This window comes from Chionomys nivalis, chromosome 6 (assembly GCF_950005125.1).
Source record: "Chionomys nivalis chromosome 6, mChiNiv1.1, whole genome shotgun sequence".
NCBI lineage: Eukaryota > Metazoa > Chordata > Mammalia > Rodentia > Cricetidae > Chionomys > Chionomys nivalis.
The window spans coordinates 52,756,828-52,772,818 of record NC_080091.1 but is presented as its reverse complement, the minus strand read 5'-3'; the positions used below and the strand labels follow the sequence as shown (position 1 = coordinate 52,772,818).

At 37.0% G+C, this 15,991-nt stretch overlaps 1 protein-coding gene across 5 annotated transcripts in view; it reads right to left on the bottom strand.

The window, feature by feature from the left end:
* Slit2 (slit guidance ligand 2) overlaps positions 1-15,991 on the bottom strand; it is a 344,943-nt gene that overhangs the window by 56,678 nt on the left and 272,274 nt on the right. For all 5 annotated transcript variants that reach the window (XM_057771564.1, XM_057771568.1, XM_057771566.1 and 2 more), the window contains 8 exons: positions 15,266-15,409; positions 11,403-11,546; positions 9,513-9,679; positions 8,428-8,560; positions 5,477-5,545; positions 4,127-4,198; positions 3,205-3,276; positions 1,666-1,737 (listed from right to left, as the gene is read on the bottom strand). In XM_057771564.1, the coding sequence (XP_057627547.1) occupies positions 1,666-1,737; positions 3,205-3,276; positions 4,127-4,198; positions 5,477-5,545; positions 8,428-8,560; positions 9,513-9,679; positions 11,403-11,546; positions 15,266-15,409 (873 nt within the window). The remainder of the gene's footprint in view (positions 1-1,665; positions 1,738-3,204; positions 3,277-4,126; positions 4,199-5,476; positions 5,546-8,427; positions 8,561-9,512; positions 9,680-11,402; positions 11,547-15,265; positions 15,410-15,991) is intronic.

Genomic DNA, 15,991 nt, shown 5'->3' with positions numbered 1-15,991 from the left:
ACCCGCTTATGTAAACAATTACCTAATTTTATTTAAAATAGCTATATGTGAGGGCAATATTAATAACAAGTTATTATCATTAATGAGTGGATTAATTAGCGGGTTCAGAAACTCACCATGCTTGGACACAGAAGTTATGGTATGTAAGGCAGTTTTTAAAAACACAATTAATACCTACTGATTAGTAACAGAGGTTTATAGTTTAATCATAATCTATCTCATTCATCTTTAGGAAGCCCTCTAAAATATATTTGTAAAATCATAACACCTTATATTGCAAGAATAAATGACCAATTTGAATCAAGCGTCACAATGAAGTAATTGTTTCTTTTGCCCGACACAGTTCAAATCAAAACATGAGCAGAATGGTGTTTGACTAATTTGTTCTCATGTCTATTGACATTTCCAAATGCTCTCCTGAATCAGAGGAGAGAGAAGTGGGTGAGAAGAGTTATTAATGGCCTCAGCGTGAAAGAAAAATGTATAACTGAGAAGCAAGGCTGATCAGGGACAAGACAAATACATTTGAACTGGATCACTGTTGTGGTGAGAGTCATCTAAGGAACTCTTTTCTCAGGTCAAGTGGGATACCCATCTTTCATGCTGTGTGACCTTTTCTGCTCCAGGACCCTAAATTCATTTCCTCCTTTCTTTAGCATTCTCTTAGACAGTGGCAACCACAACCCCAAAATAACTATTTACTCATAATGAATCTCAGGAACAAAACATCTGAGGAGTGTGCAAATTCAGGCAAAACATGATTAACTACAGGATATCATTCTTTCACTGTCTGTCTGAATTTTCTAAATATCTAATATTTTTTTTAAAATTTGTGAATTTTACTGAGGTCATAGTCTCTTTGACACTCAGGAAGAACCAGATAAATATGACTGCTGGATTCAAGTGTAGCATCGCATGGGGAAGCTTCATAGTCTTGGACAGACCTCTTCCCTTCTAGGATTGATATCTTAATATTACATTTAGTAACAGGACATTCAACAGCGCTAACTTTTGGTGCCTGAATTTTACATATATATTTTTCTTTATATACATACACACATTCATGTATACATATATATGGCCATATATATGAACCATTTCTACCTCTATATTTATTTCAAGTATAATATTCATTGCAAGTATAAATATGGAGATTAGAAGTGGATTGCGGAGAGAACACAAACAAAGAAACATGTCATAAAGCACTATCTGACTATAAAATACTGAGTAGTGCCAATGTCAGTATTGTACAGCATTATTGTCAATGTGAAGTAATATTTGTGGTCTATGAATCTAGGTTGACTGAACCGGTGTATGATTCATAGAGGAAGTGGTATGTAGGACACAGCTTTGGGAAGTGGAGTTGGGTAAGAATCAGAGAACAACGAGGGAAAAACGGACAGTGCCGCTGGGAATCTATGTTCATAGAAAAGGCACCTTTAGCTTAGCAGAAACCACCCAATTAATGGAGACTTCCAGTCAAAAGGAGAAATTTAAATTTCCTTGTAGGTGATAAGATATCCAATTTGTAACTCTCTGCATTTTCTTTAAAGATGAAATCAAGTATGGCTTATATTCCAGCAAAGGGGAGATAGAGAACACTGCCGAACGTGCTCAGCAGAGAGCATCTGATTCCAGCACTGCAACCATGAGCCAGGTACTCACAAGTGTGATAAGGCTGAAAGGTCACTGAAGGCACCTTCCGGCACAACGGAAACATCATTTCCATGTAGAGACCTGAAGGTGAGAAAGAAAGTTCAGAAGAATATCCCTACATGTTCCAGGACTCCATTTTTAGTAAACACTTAAGTCGATGGAAGAAGGTGATCTATTCTGGAAGCTAGGTTTGAACAGCAGATATCTATTAAGAAAAAAAAATTCTCAGCCCATACATCATAAGTTCTGATTATAAATTCCAGATTGAAGAATTAAATATAAAGTTAACATTAGCAATTCTTTAAAGTAAAATACACTATTTGTATAGTCATAGGGTGGGGAAAACTTCCAAAAGGACAATATAAATCTCAGAAACTGTAAAGAAGTGTACTAAATATTTTTATCAAATAAAATCTGTTAAAGGGCTGGCTATGTGCAAGAAAGTGGAGGAAATGTATCAGAACCCTGAAAGAGAAAACATTTGATTCTTTAATTAACAGATGTAAAACCAATAGTAACGGAACAGATGTCTGTGTTCATAATGAAGATTATCTAACAGGTCATGGGTAATGAAGCCATCAGGCTCCCCTAGAACACGTACCACAAATGTTCATTAAATATACAAGTAAAATGCCATAGTCATTAGAAATGCTAACTGAACAGCGAGGAAACATAATTTCCAGTGTGCCAGAGAAAAGGAAAAGGATTCTTGAAACAATAGTATGGAAAGTTTACAAATATGCTTTGAAAAGAGCACTCTATGAAACTGTGGGTGGAAAAGAGAATCTGTTAATTAATTGACAAAGTATTGTCTGGGGACAAGTTGACAGTTCTGGAATTATCCTAACGTCATGAACAGAACTGCCCTTCTAAACCATGTTTTCACGTTAGAGCATTTGTAGCAAAATGAAAGTATAGATGGCTTGTTTGAGTGTTATGAGAAATAATAATAACTTGCCATTCATCTGAATGATAGTGAGGATAGAGACAGCTAATAAAGCTGTTTTCTACAATCTATGGAATACCCTGTACCTGTTAAACAGTTGAGAAACAACTACACACATTAGAAGAGGAACACACTAAAGTGTTCAATAAAAGTAGCTAATGAAAGACCAAAAAAGGATCCTACTCATGTCTATTAAGAGTTCCATAGCTGTGGGGTTCCAGATATTAGGATATAAGGATATAATCAAAGAACAAAGCCTGAAAGAATACATCAAACACATACATTTCAGGGAAAAAGTGATCAAGTACAACGTGATATCTAAAGAAAGGCTGTTCTGTTATTTTTATAATAGTTAACTGGAGATAAATGAAATGTATGCTTTAGTCTTACAGATTATCAGTAAATAACTACCACAGCAACGAGTTTTACCAAAGAGGAATTATCCTGTATTAATCAAAAGACAACTGTCCCAATATCAAATTTACAGCAAAACGTAGCACATACATGACGAAATAACCGAGAAAAACAAAGTGATGACATCACTCAAAAGATAGCTCATAACTCAGATTACCCATAAAGGTGATTATACACCAGATACTTACAGTAACCGAAGAGACTTCAATCCATCAAAGGTTCGTGGAGGAACACATCTCAGACGGTTGTAACTGAGAATTCTGCAATCGGAAACATGTCAATTCATTTAACTTGGGAATCTAATAACGTACAAACGTTATTTTAAAACAAAGCCATTCAGAGACTGGCTATTTAAGCAATTTAGAAAATGAATATATTTATACATCATTTACATTGCTCACCTATGTGTTCTAATCTTAATATTATACATTTCCTAAATGTAACTTGGAAACTTTCCTCACTGTGTACACATGCCTCACTTATTCTCTGGCTCAGATATCAGGCCCTGTCGGGTGGTTTGAATGATAATGGATCCATAGGCCTAGAGATCTGAATAGTTGGTCACTGGGAATGACAGTATTTGAAAGGGTTAGGAGGTGACCTTGTTGGGAGAAGTGTCACAGGCTTCGAGGCTGCAAAAAGCCCTTTCCCAGCCCAAATCCTCTCTCTTCCCCCTGCCTGAAGATGCAGACGTGGAACTCTCCGATACTTCTCCAGAACCATGTCTGCCTGCATGCTACCATGCTTCCTGCCATGAGGCCAACGGACTAAACTTCTGAAACTCTAAGCAAGCCCCACTTAAAGGCTTTCATTTATGAGTTGCCGTAATCATGGTGTCTCTTCACACCAATAGGACAATGACCAAGATGCCTGGAAAGCTTAATGAAAGGACTTATAATAACAGTCATGAACTTAAATATTTTGTGTTTTATACCAAACCAACATTCTGAGTAACTTTTCTCTTTGTGGTTTATGGAAGCTTTGTCTGTTTCTCTAGATGGTCTTTACACTCCATAAGATCAGACTCTCTCTTCTTCAGCAGGACCCATCTAGTAAACCCTTCCTGCCTCACGAAGAAGTGAATATTCCGTTCCACACTTTCACACTCACAAGGTCAGAAGCTGGGTCATGTTGCTGAAGCTTTGATTGGAAAGGGTGCTTATTCGGTTGTTACTTAAGTCTCTAAAAGAGAAAAGAGACGACATGGTGTTTGCTATTAACTAGAATAACAAAGCATTCATTCTTAGGGTGAGGATAAACCACCAGTTGTTACAGTCCATTAACTCTTCATTCTTTACCACAACTGACATAAATGTTCACTAATACACACAATCAAACAGTCTGCAAGTTCATTACTATTAAATTGTCATCATAAAAACACCCTGCTTTGGCCTTTGTCTAAACCACTGACTGAGAAGGTCCTCAATAAATATTTATTTAGTGAATATGTAAAGACATTGAATATTGCTAACTGGATTTTTCAGAATGCATTGTGTAATTTCTACTTGTAAAATATATTACATGGCTATTATTATATTCTCTGTATGATCACATCATTCATTCATATACCTATTTGCTAGCATACATATATGTGTGTATATATAAACATTATAGGTAGCTATTATTTTTCATGGATCAAAATCCAACACATGAATAAATGGAAGATCAGTAATAGGTAAGGGTCATCTATTCTTGTATTTACTTTCCAAAATACAAGCAAAAAGTACAAACATAATTGTGAAAATGATAGGAGCTTTATAATCCATATTTTGGATGTTGAAATTCTATTCCAAATTAAAAAATAGTTATATGTTGTTATAAAAGATATTTTTATAATGGGTCAAACTGTCACCATAAAATCATTTAATTCACAGAAAAAGAAACAAGTTATTTTTTCAAAAATAGAAATCTCAAATGAATACATAATTAGTATTTTCAAATTTATACTCAGAATATCAGGATCATTGTTTCACTGTATTAGATAGAGTTTAAATCCACATGCCTGTATAAATTGAAATTTCATATTTATAGTCACTAAATTATTTTAACATGTCTCATATTAGAAAGTCAAGCAAAACATGTATTTTCCGTAAAGTTTTGACCGTATTTTATTTACTATATAAAATGAAATATTCCCCACTCTTTTCTTGACTTCTAACAAGTATCTATATCTTATCAATAAATCATCCAGTTTTACTGTTTGGAAGCATTTTCTTTTCCTCTGAAACGTTATTGGATTGCTGCTTCTTTGAGTAGAGATGTTTTCCCTAAGACACCGCATCACAAGATCATTATTCCACAGAGATGGAGCTAGCGATCCTGACCCACAGTGATCCAGGATCCGGTCGAGTCACTGCCAGTGATTTATATTACACAAAAGGCTCTCTAAATCTTCTGCCACTTGACATTCCCCTTTTAATGAAATAAGATAAGTTAAAGGTGGGAAAATATTCTACTCACATAAGTGTTAAATGTTTGTAGTTGGAGAGCTCCTTGGGGACCAGGGTAAACTGATTCCCATCCAGATACCTAAAAACAAGGACATAACAAGGTCGCCTTACAAAGTGGCAGTGGGAAATCACAAAGCAAATGAACAATATTTACTTTGAACAGAGATGAGGCACAACTTGGCAGAATTCTCCTTGAGAGATCATATTCCAAGCTGAGATCATTATTCAAGACAAGTAGAGGGCACATCACACGGGGGTTCAATCTAGAACTCTTTGTGGCTCACTTAGGCTGATGCAGAAACCTAAGGGCAGAATGGTGAGTCCAGTTCTTTGTGGTTTAGCCAGGAAAGTAAGCCAAACATCTAGCCATTTTTTTGTACCAGTAAAAAGGTCCATCCAGTGACTTACGTTTTTTTTTTTTTTTCTTTTTCTTTTTTTTCAGTGACTTACGTTTTTATGTGGTCTCCAGTTTATTTGTGTTTATGTAGAGACAGCACCATGAAGTTGAGCAATTATTAGCTAAACCTAGTTATTGAGTCTGAGTACTCTCTTCATTGTATATACACAGATCTTGACATAATCATTAAATAACAATGGACAGTTTTAAGGAGATATTTGAGAGCAATTAGACGTAATCTCAAAGTAGATTTAGTGTCACTGTCTCCTTGGTGAGAGAGGTCTAAAGAGCTTTCACAGAATAACATAAAACTTTTTCAGTACAAAAAAGAAACATGAGAAAGCAAAAGTATTTTTCAATTAAAAGTACACCTTTGTCCTTGTATTGGGGTCATAACACAGCCTAGTCACAAAGAAATCAGCTAACTGACAGGACACAAAATAAAATGGAGGTTGGGAGTTATATCCATGATGTCACAAGAAGAAGAAAAAAATCTTTTTTCAAAGCTTTCCTTTCCCAGACAACAGACTCTAGCTTAAGAGCCTGCAGCACTCGGGTTATCTGCCAGCGAGGGAACTGGTAACAACTCTGGCCCTTTAGAGATGCGGCTTATCCTGCTCCAGTGCAGTGACCAATCTTGAAGTTAAAGTTAGAATTGTCATGTTGATAGGAAAATCCAAGAAGTTAACTGAGGTATAATATTTCAAAATATAGGTAGGTCTATAAAATGCACAGGCTATACACACGTGTGGTCAATGTGAGATTACAAGTCGTATTATGACTTCTGATTGAATCCTCAAATTTCTGGTACATATTTATGCATTGCTTTGCCTTCTTTCCTTAAGTTTTCTAGCTGTTTTGTTTTGTTTCGTTTTGGTTTTGCTACCACTAGAGGGAAGCAGCGTTCCATGAATTTCAACCTTTGCCTTTTATCCCAGAAATGTAGCAGCAAGACAAAAAAGACCCGGAACAATCGCATGTCTAAATGGGGGGAGATACATGGCAATGATTAAAACTAATGGATACCACTTGCTTATACTTGTACACCAATACATTGTAATTTTGCGACATTCTTAATAATTTAGTGCAATACACGCAGGCACATTTTCTAATATAAGAATATATGTGACTGGCAAGAAGGATCTTGCTGACTTGGTAAGATTCTAAGAATAATCTTTCTAGGAGGTAAAACTTGGATCTCAAGAGATGAATTAGTATTCTCCTGATCTATATAGAACAAATTTTATTTATAGAAAAGAAACTTAAACTATTTAAAAATGAGCTTTAGTGTGATGTAGACTGAAGACTCAACTTCAGCGAAGAAATACATATATAGCACAGATATGGTGAAACAAGAAATGGAGCTCAATGCACCCATGAAAGAATATTTAATGTTTTTTGAATAAGACGAAGACAAAAGGTGAGCTAAAATGAAAGAAAAAATATTTAATATCAACGAGGGTGTGAATGTCATAATCCTCACTGGGTTATTTATAGAGTTTCACTTTGCATATAGAATGCAGGCTTATAGCAATGGGGAGTGGGGAAGTGTTACGGGCCCATATCATCTTCTGAAAAATATTGAAACAACAGTTGTGTAATTAAACACACAAAACACAGTGGTTACAGCCAATTAACTCTAGTGTTTGTTAGAAAGAGAAAGAAACTGAACATTTAACAGCATTTTGAATCTAAGGAACACATTTTCCCCATATGTTACGACTGTGTCTTCTTCTCCGAGTGTTCTACTTAGGACCAAAATAGGATCCATGAACTGAACATGACTTGAAAAATGAGACCCTGGCAAACTGAAGAGACATGCTTTTCACTTGATCTTAGCCAAAAGCCTTGAAGGCAATAAGCAAAAACATTCTTGAATTTCACTAGCCATGTTGCACACTGCACAGATGTTGATGATAGCTGATTATGTGGTGTCTTTGCATGTATTTCCGTGAATGATAGGCACATATCAGCAGAAGCCACATGTGGATTTAAGACATTGATCTATAATTCTATATAAACAAAAATTAACAAGTATTATGTGACTCTCTTTGATTTAGATAAAACATTTTTCCATCAAATTCTAGTTTAGTTGTAGAGGAATGGAATGAGTCGGGTACAGTTGACTTTATTCTTGCATGATTTTCTGCTGTATTACATTCTGAATACATGGTATGAATTCAGCCATAGGTCTTTGAGCTGAAGGACTGGTGTCTGCAGGTCTACTTAGATGGATATTGGCCATGCACTTTATATTTAGATAGCAGTTATGCAAGCACGAAAAATAGTTGGCCACATGCCTTTTGTATCTAAAGGACACTGACAAGTCCAAAGAGACAATGTCGCCTTTAAAAGACAAAGGTTATGTCAATTTCTTTTATCCCCAAATAATTATTGTCCCATATGGTTAAGTATTGTGCTAGGAGTCAAGTATAGCGCACACTTGACATTGCAAATAAATTAACTATTAACACTTCCCAAACTGCAATTTATGGAGCAGTGGTTGTGTCACAGACTTCAATCCCAGGAACAGAGAGAAAAGAAGGCCAACAAACTCTACTTACAGTTCTGTGACATCTCTTGGGATACCTTTAGGCAAGAACTTCAAGCCCTTGTTGCTACATCGGACTACTGTATCCAAGCAAGTACATTCCGAAGGACAGCGAGAGAGTGGCGAGCAACTATTGTCATCGTTTCCTAGATCACCACATAAAATACAGAAAATCACAAATTTTTGAAGGTGCTACAGTGGACTTTATACATTCATATGAATTTGACAAACACAAGGGTCTTGAGCTATATAACAACTTATAAAGAAATCACTTACAGATTAACACTATTATGCACTCCTTTCTAGTTCCCTAAAGTAGAATTTCAAAAAACAGCTTAAAATTTTGAACAACTAACACAATTTTAACAGTTACTTATTTTTTTCAGTTACTTATATACTTTTAAGTAAGGATATTCCAACATAAACTGGGTTAAGGAGAAATCGCAAAGAAATGTACATAAAAGGACATATTTTCTTCACATGTTTAGGAGAATTGCATGAACACCTCTTGTTAAAAATATAGAATTTGAGCTAGTTCCCTGCTCACTGGCAATAAAAAAACTTGCTCCACCCACCTCATAGAACTATAATGAGAATGAAAAGCAATGGCAGAGAACATTAGAAATGGGAGCCTGACTTTTGTTGATTTGTTAGCACTTCTATGTTACAATGGGTTTTGTTTGTTTGTTTGTTTTGTTTTATTTTTCTCCTTTGGACATGGTAGCTCCTAAAAGACACGCTGAGAAAAAGCTAAAAATAAGCTCTCTGAGTATCATTTACAAGTTGGGAGCTCGGAAGTCTCCTTGAACATTTATAAACAGGCAGAAAGTAGGCTTGAATGTGAAAGGGCAACCCTAGAGCAAGTGCTTTGCTGCTAAGAACAAACAACAGAACAAAGCAGAACATGGCACAGTCCTTAGGGAGGCACTGGACCATGTCTTAAGAGCTGCTTTTGAAAACATTCTTGCCAGCCCATAAGCCCTGCTTGCTACCCTGTCCTACTGTACTAAAGGAAGTATACTCCCTCAGACAACAGAGCATCTCACTGGTCCTCTGAATGAAGGGCTAATGACCCATGATTTGCCATGCATTTCTTACCATCATCACAGGTGAAGTCCTGAATGGCTACATCTTGGATTGGGATTTCTTTGAGGAAGTAGGGCTTTTGGCATCGTGGATTTCCTGTTACAATCCTTTTCTTTCTCAGCCATTCTCCAAGCCATGCCAGATGACAGTTACAGTTGAAAGGATTGGCCAAGAGGTTTCTAAGCACCATATACAAACAATGCACAGTTTAGAGTTCATTTTCTTATTTTTCTAAATCCTAGGTGACCGTTTCTTCACACTATTTTGACTACAGTAGTACATTTACTTAGTCTTTGTATGTCCATTCCCCTAGATGCACTCACACACACAAAATATGTCATGCACATTTTTTTCCTAAAGGTGTATGTCATGAACCAAAGGACAACGCTATCTCGTAAGAGAATTCTTTGAATAACTTCATGCAAAAAATAGTGAAGGCAGCCAATTTAGGGTTTATGCAGTGAATTCTGATAGATGCCATACTTAGGAATAATTTAAATATGTCAGAGATCTAACTTACTGTCAAACTCTTCCATGCTGATAAAGTAGTAATTTAATATAAAGATGAAGGTTGATTACCTTATATTATTGAGTTTAACCTGACAGCAGCTATTCCCTTAATTTGTCACTTCACGATTTCCATCTCTTGTTTGCTCCAGAGAATAGCTTTCTTATCTAAACTGACAACTGAGTTGATTAAATGCCAGTTATAAAAACGAATTTACTTCTAGAAATTTCAATATTTTTGGCATCTCATACTTAAGCACAAAACTATCGACAATCCCATTATTTATAAACATGCCATCTTTAATATGCACAGATTAGTCACTCCATGTGAAATGTCACATTTCATGTGGAAAAGGGAATAAGTACTTTACTGATGGATGGATGGATGCTTACTTCACTTTTTTTTTTCAGTGACTAGAGCAGAGTCAAACATGCTTTTGCAATTGTTCTAACTATCTTTATTCCCCATTATGTTGAGTTAGGTTAGGATATTAAGAAACTGCTGTGGCCAGGATATCATCCATTATTAGAGCTATAATAGCAAACATCGTGTTTAGAAATTGATTTACAAAAGGCCTGAAATACATTGATCAAGGGTTATTTTTAAATGTTTTCAGAGTTCTGTTTGTAGACCTAGAAGTATTCTCAAGTTTCAAGTTGTTTACATAAAATATTATCTCAGACAGGCTCAACCCATTCCTTCTATACTTTGCAGCCAGAGTAAGTAACCCCTATTGAATAGCTTTTACTATTGGTCTGTAAATTTTTATATACCTCTTATCATTATAAATGATCTTTGTAGAGTGTTCTTGGTTGGTAATAATTCTATCAATTCAGTGTTTATGGTACTTATGGATGAAAATATTTATTGTTTAGGATATAAGAGGAAACCTGTGACATTTACTTAGAGTATTATCATGTTAGAATAATTTACAATTCTAAATCTAAGCCCCATTATGGATCCCATTATTATAAAAACAAATAACTGCAGAATAAATATATATATCAAATTCTGTCTAATAAAAATGGTAATAATTTTAGAACAACTAAAGCAAATTTAACATAAGTTTGTCCTTTTTAAAATTCCCAAATACTTCGTTGTGTTCTCATGGGATATTTATTAATTCATTAAAAGAATACTAAAAACCAAGAAGAATTATAATACACCATCCCAAGTCATAGATAAAGGCAGGGGTTATCAACCTCTGGGTTGCAACCCTTTGGCGGTCTAAAGACCCTTTCACAGGGTTGCCGAAGACCACCAGAAAGCATATATATTTACATTATGAATCATAATAGTAGCAAAATTACAAATAGGAAGTAGAAACAAAAATAATTTTATGGTTGGGGTTCACCACAACCTAAGGAACTGTATTAAAGAGAATTTCTACTTACAGTGTAGATAAGGAATGGAGAGTATCAAATGCCCCAGGTGCAATTGTAGTAATTTGATTGTCATATAAAGAAAGCAGACGCACAGAGCCGAGTCCTATGAAACTCTCGTTCCCAACACAGCTTATTCGATTACTTCTCAGCATCCTGGGGGAAGGGAAAGAACACTATTATGGAGATAAAACATCAGACATTCAATTTTGCCCTTTAGAGATGAACATCATTTCCTTTAGCAAACATGTAGCATTCATCACTATTTTGAATGTTTGTTTCCTGAGGAATAGGTATATTCTGGATACCATCCTGCAATAAGAGAATGCATAGAATAATCATTGCCTATATTAAGTCACAGAAAGCATGCTGAGCCTGTGTGGATTTACAGTCCCATGATGAGGGTAACATGCTTCCTTTTGATGATATAATTATATCTGCCTGATCACATAATGTCCTCAGTCACCTGCTTGTGTCCTTGGAGCCCAGTGATTTATGTATCCAGAATAGTGTGACATTTGAGAGAGAAGAAAAAGAGGGCGGAGAGAATCAATAGACCCTGCAGACAGAGAGGGCATCTTGGGGACTTAGTGACTCACTGTCTGACAGGAGTAGAGGGAGTCAAGTGTGACTGAGCATCCACAAAGCCTGCATCAGATTGTTTTATTTATGAAAAATCTGTTCCTAGGTTCAAGTTCAGAACTCCCAAAAGGCATAAGTGTAATACACAACAAAGGTTAAATAGGTTTGTTTTGAATAAACTCTATTTTTTGACACTGTCGTTAACAGGATTAACACTGTTATTATTTCCCCACCACTGCTAAAGCTCTGGCTTAGTTCCCAATTCCTCCCTTCCTGAGCTGTTTATTTGGAGGTTTTCAAAGGAAGAAAACCTCATACACAAATTTGGAGTTGCATTACGTATTATTCAGAAGTCATGAAAAATTAATTTAGCCATCTTTCTATACTCAGAGTAATTGCTCTGCCAATAGAATGGCAAATATAAAAGGAGAAAGATAATGTGCTGGCTAGATTTATGTCAACTTGACACAAGGTAGAATCATTTTTAAAGACAAAACCTCAATTGACAAAAGCCCCTGCAATATTGGTGCATGGAAAAGCCTATGGTGCATGGTCTTGATTGGCGATTGATATGGGAAAGCCCACCAGCGTGGGCAGTGCTCCCCCTGGGTTGGAGATCCTTGGTGCTAGAAGAAAGGAGACTTAACAAGCTATGAAGAGAAAGCCAAGCAATGAGAACTCACTCCTGGCTTCTGCATCAGTTCCTGCCTCCAAATGCCTGCCTTGAGATTCAGCTGACATCTCCCTTCGATGATGAACCATGATGTTGAAGTGTAAGAAGAAATTAAACTTTTCTTCCTTGAGTTGCGTTGGTCATTGCATTTTGTCACAACACTACAAACCCTAACTAAGACAGATGTTGAAAACGTTGTTGCTGTAAAGTTCTACGTTTGGTAATAAAAGAGAAATAAGAATGTTTTCTTTCTGCTAAACTGTAGAAAAGAAGAAAGATGTCTTCTTATCCAGGCATCACTGAATAGTCAGAAACAAATGCACAACAGCACAGTATCCTTTGACAATAATGGAGATCTGTGGTCTTAATCTTACTGGAGTTAAGAGACCCTGGGAGGAACTGAAGTAAACACCTCTCTTGATAAAAAGTGAAAAACAAAAACAACAACAACAACAAAATCAACTCATGTGTTGGGAGCAGTGAGATCCCAGATCCTGAATTTCTTGTAAACAATTTGTTTTCCCCTGATCTGAGTGCCTACAGCTGCTCTGAGCACGAGACCTTCAGGAGTTCCTGATGGCAGGAGAGTGGTTTCTGGTGGGTTTGGCTGGGGCGTGGCTATCTCTATTTAATCTGCCCCTGAACACACAATAAAGGGAGCATTCTTGGGGGCTTTGATATCAGTGTTAAATGTCTGCGTGTCGGTCTGTCTCTGCGTCTTTATTCTCAACCTCCAGTCCCTTGCCCGAAGCTCGCGAACTGGGTTCTAGCGCACAGAGCGCAGACACGGGGGCGCAGTGCGCGGCACTCATGCATACAGCAAGCTTTGTCTGAAGTCTCGGGATGTTTTATAAGTTGGCTGAAATACACACACAGATTACTAGTTAGCTGACTAGAGCAGAAGCGTTAGGAGGTTTAGGGTGGGGCGTAATTTCAAATGTTTAGAACCCCAAACCTCAGAGACAGTGTAGAAGAATAGATAGAACCAGACACATCACTCTAGTAGTTGTTTGGCTCTTGGCTGCTCCATTCTCCCCAGCACAACTGTATGGAGACTGCTTGCAGGTGCTTTATTCACGCCTTACAGCATAAACAGCAGAAGCCCAACAATGGAAATAACATGGAGAAAGCTGATTTCAGAGATCTCCCAGGCCTTGTCATCTGACTGTATCTCATAGAAGCAAATGCTTGACATGTTGTCAGGGTAATACTATTGACTGAACTGTGACTCCGCTAATTCATACCTTAAAGCTTTTATCACCAGTGGGACTGACTTTAGAGAAGGTCTTCACCATTTTACAAGCCTATACATAAAAAGAAGACAGCGGAGATCTCACCCATCTCACTCACTCTCCCTTTCTCTACCTGAGGATGCAGATGAAGGTCATGTGTGTTTACAGCAAGAAACTGGCCAAGAAGGAAGCCTAGGGCCTAGACAGAGGGTTGAAACACAAATTCAACTTCACGGTGAATGTCGACGTGCAGAAGCATGAAAAATATGTGTGGAGTATTCAGACTATGGTATCCCACTGTGGCAGAGATGGGCTGAAATGGGTGAAGTTCTAATCTATGCCCCCTACAATTGCCATAGTACTGGTGTGTGAAGGAAGGATGACATTAACAATAAATGAGCATGCAACTTCTGTGGAAGAAGGGAGGTATTGCCATTTGTTTAGTAACCTGAAACAGCCTAGGGAAGTACAGATGCAGGCCCGATGGTACATTTTCTTGGCTATCCTTTAACACACTCTCAGTATATGTCCCACAAACACACTTAGCAACTGTTTGCATACCATTTTAGATTGATTCAAAACTGGTCCCTGAGAGAGGTCTGTGGCTGACATGCTGGCCATGCTGGATTATTAGATTCCAGGATAGCTGTGCAAAGTTACAGTATGTATCTATATATCCATGTGTGGGGGATACACACACACACACACACACACACACACACACACGCACACACACATTATACCTAAATTTAGGGTTATATTAACACATCCCAGTGATTAGAGAAAGACACCCTTTTTCCTCCTCCTGTCTTAAGGAACAGGGAACTTCCTACTTTCATTATACATGGATTTCAGGGTCAGGTGAGATGCCATTGCTTGAGCTTTTGTTTACTCTACTGTCAAAGGCTGCTTCTTGCTTGCAAAGAGATTCTTTTATGTGCTCTGACAATGGCTGTTGAATTTGGTTTTGCTCTCTTCTGGTTTATGAGTTATTACTTTTGGCAAACACTATTTGCAAAGAGGCACCGAAATAATTCAATAAGACAAACTGTTGCATTAAGTCTCATCTTCTCTACATAAACAAATTTTGTTAGACACAAAGAATTTATCCCTTCCCAACTCCCTATCATTAACCACGTAGACAAAACCCTTAGCATGTTTTCTTAGCAATAGATAGTGAAATATTTATCACACCATTGTCTCTTTTCTACTGACGCATTACAGGGACAGATAAATGTATCCTCTGGATAAACACAGTTATTCTGTTTAAATGTTATGTCTGAAATTTTGAGCCACTGGGTTAGGAGGAAAGTAGATTTCACCTGTCTCTGCAGATGACAATGAGCAATGAAGTCTAAGCCATTTTAATGTGAATCAGAAATACTTACAATGTTTTGAGGCTTTCCAATCCTTTGAACATCTTATGCTGAACATTTTCCAAACGGTTACTGGTGAGAAGAATTTCATTCACACCAGATGCGCCTTCAAATGCTCCCTCCTCGATATCGGTGATCTTATTGTTGCTAAAGTTGCTAGATAAACAGTGTGAGACACGGATTTAAATGCCTGCTCACTAACACAAGATGCTCCAAAAATATATCTGGTCATTTTCAATCTACTGAATAAACATCCAAGTCTTCCACAGTTTTTAAGATTTTCACTGCAAGGGTTATAGTAACTTGTAGGTGTTTCTCTAATCCATGAAGCCAGAAAAACAGTAACACTAAGAGAGAATAACCATTAAAGCAAATTATAGCCTAATTTTACTCAAAATGAACTGAGATGATTCCCAGAAGTCTAAAATTATTAAAGCCAATTATTTGGTTATGTAAAGATCTTATGTGGCCCAGTGGGCTGGCCTTACTGGCCACCAGGTTCCAGGAACCCAGTTGTTACTATCTCCCCAGCACTGGGAGAATAGGCCACTATATTTGGATTTCCTTACCTGAGGATCAAACCCATCTCTTTGTGTTTATAAGACCAACACTTTACCAATGGAGTAATCCTGTTACTTTGTTTTGTGATTTATTTTCTATGCCTATAAAGCACTGCTCAGTAAAGACTCCTTATTGCTGAACCCCTTATTGCTAAAAAGACAGTAGGGTTAGTGGCAT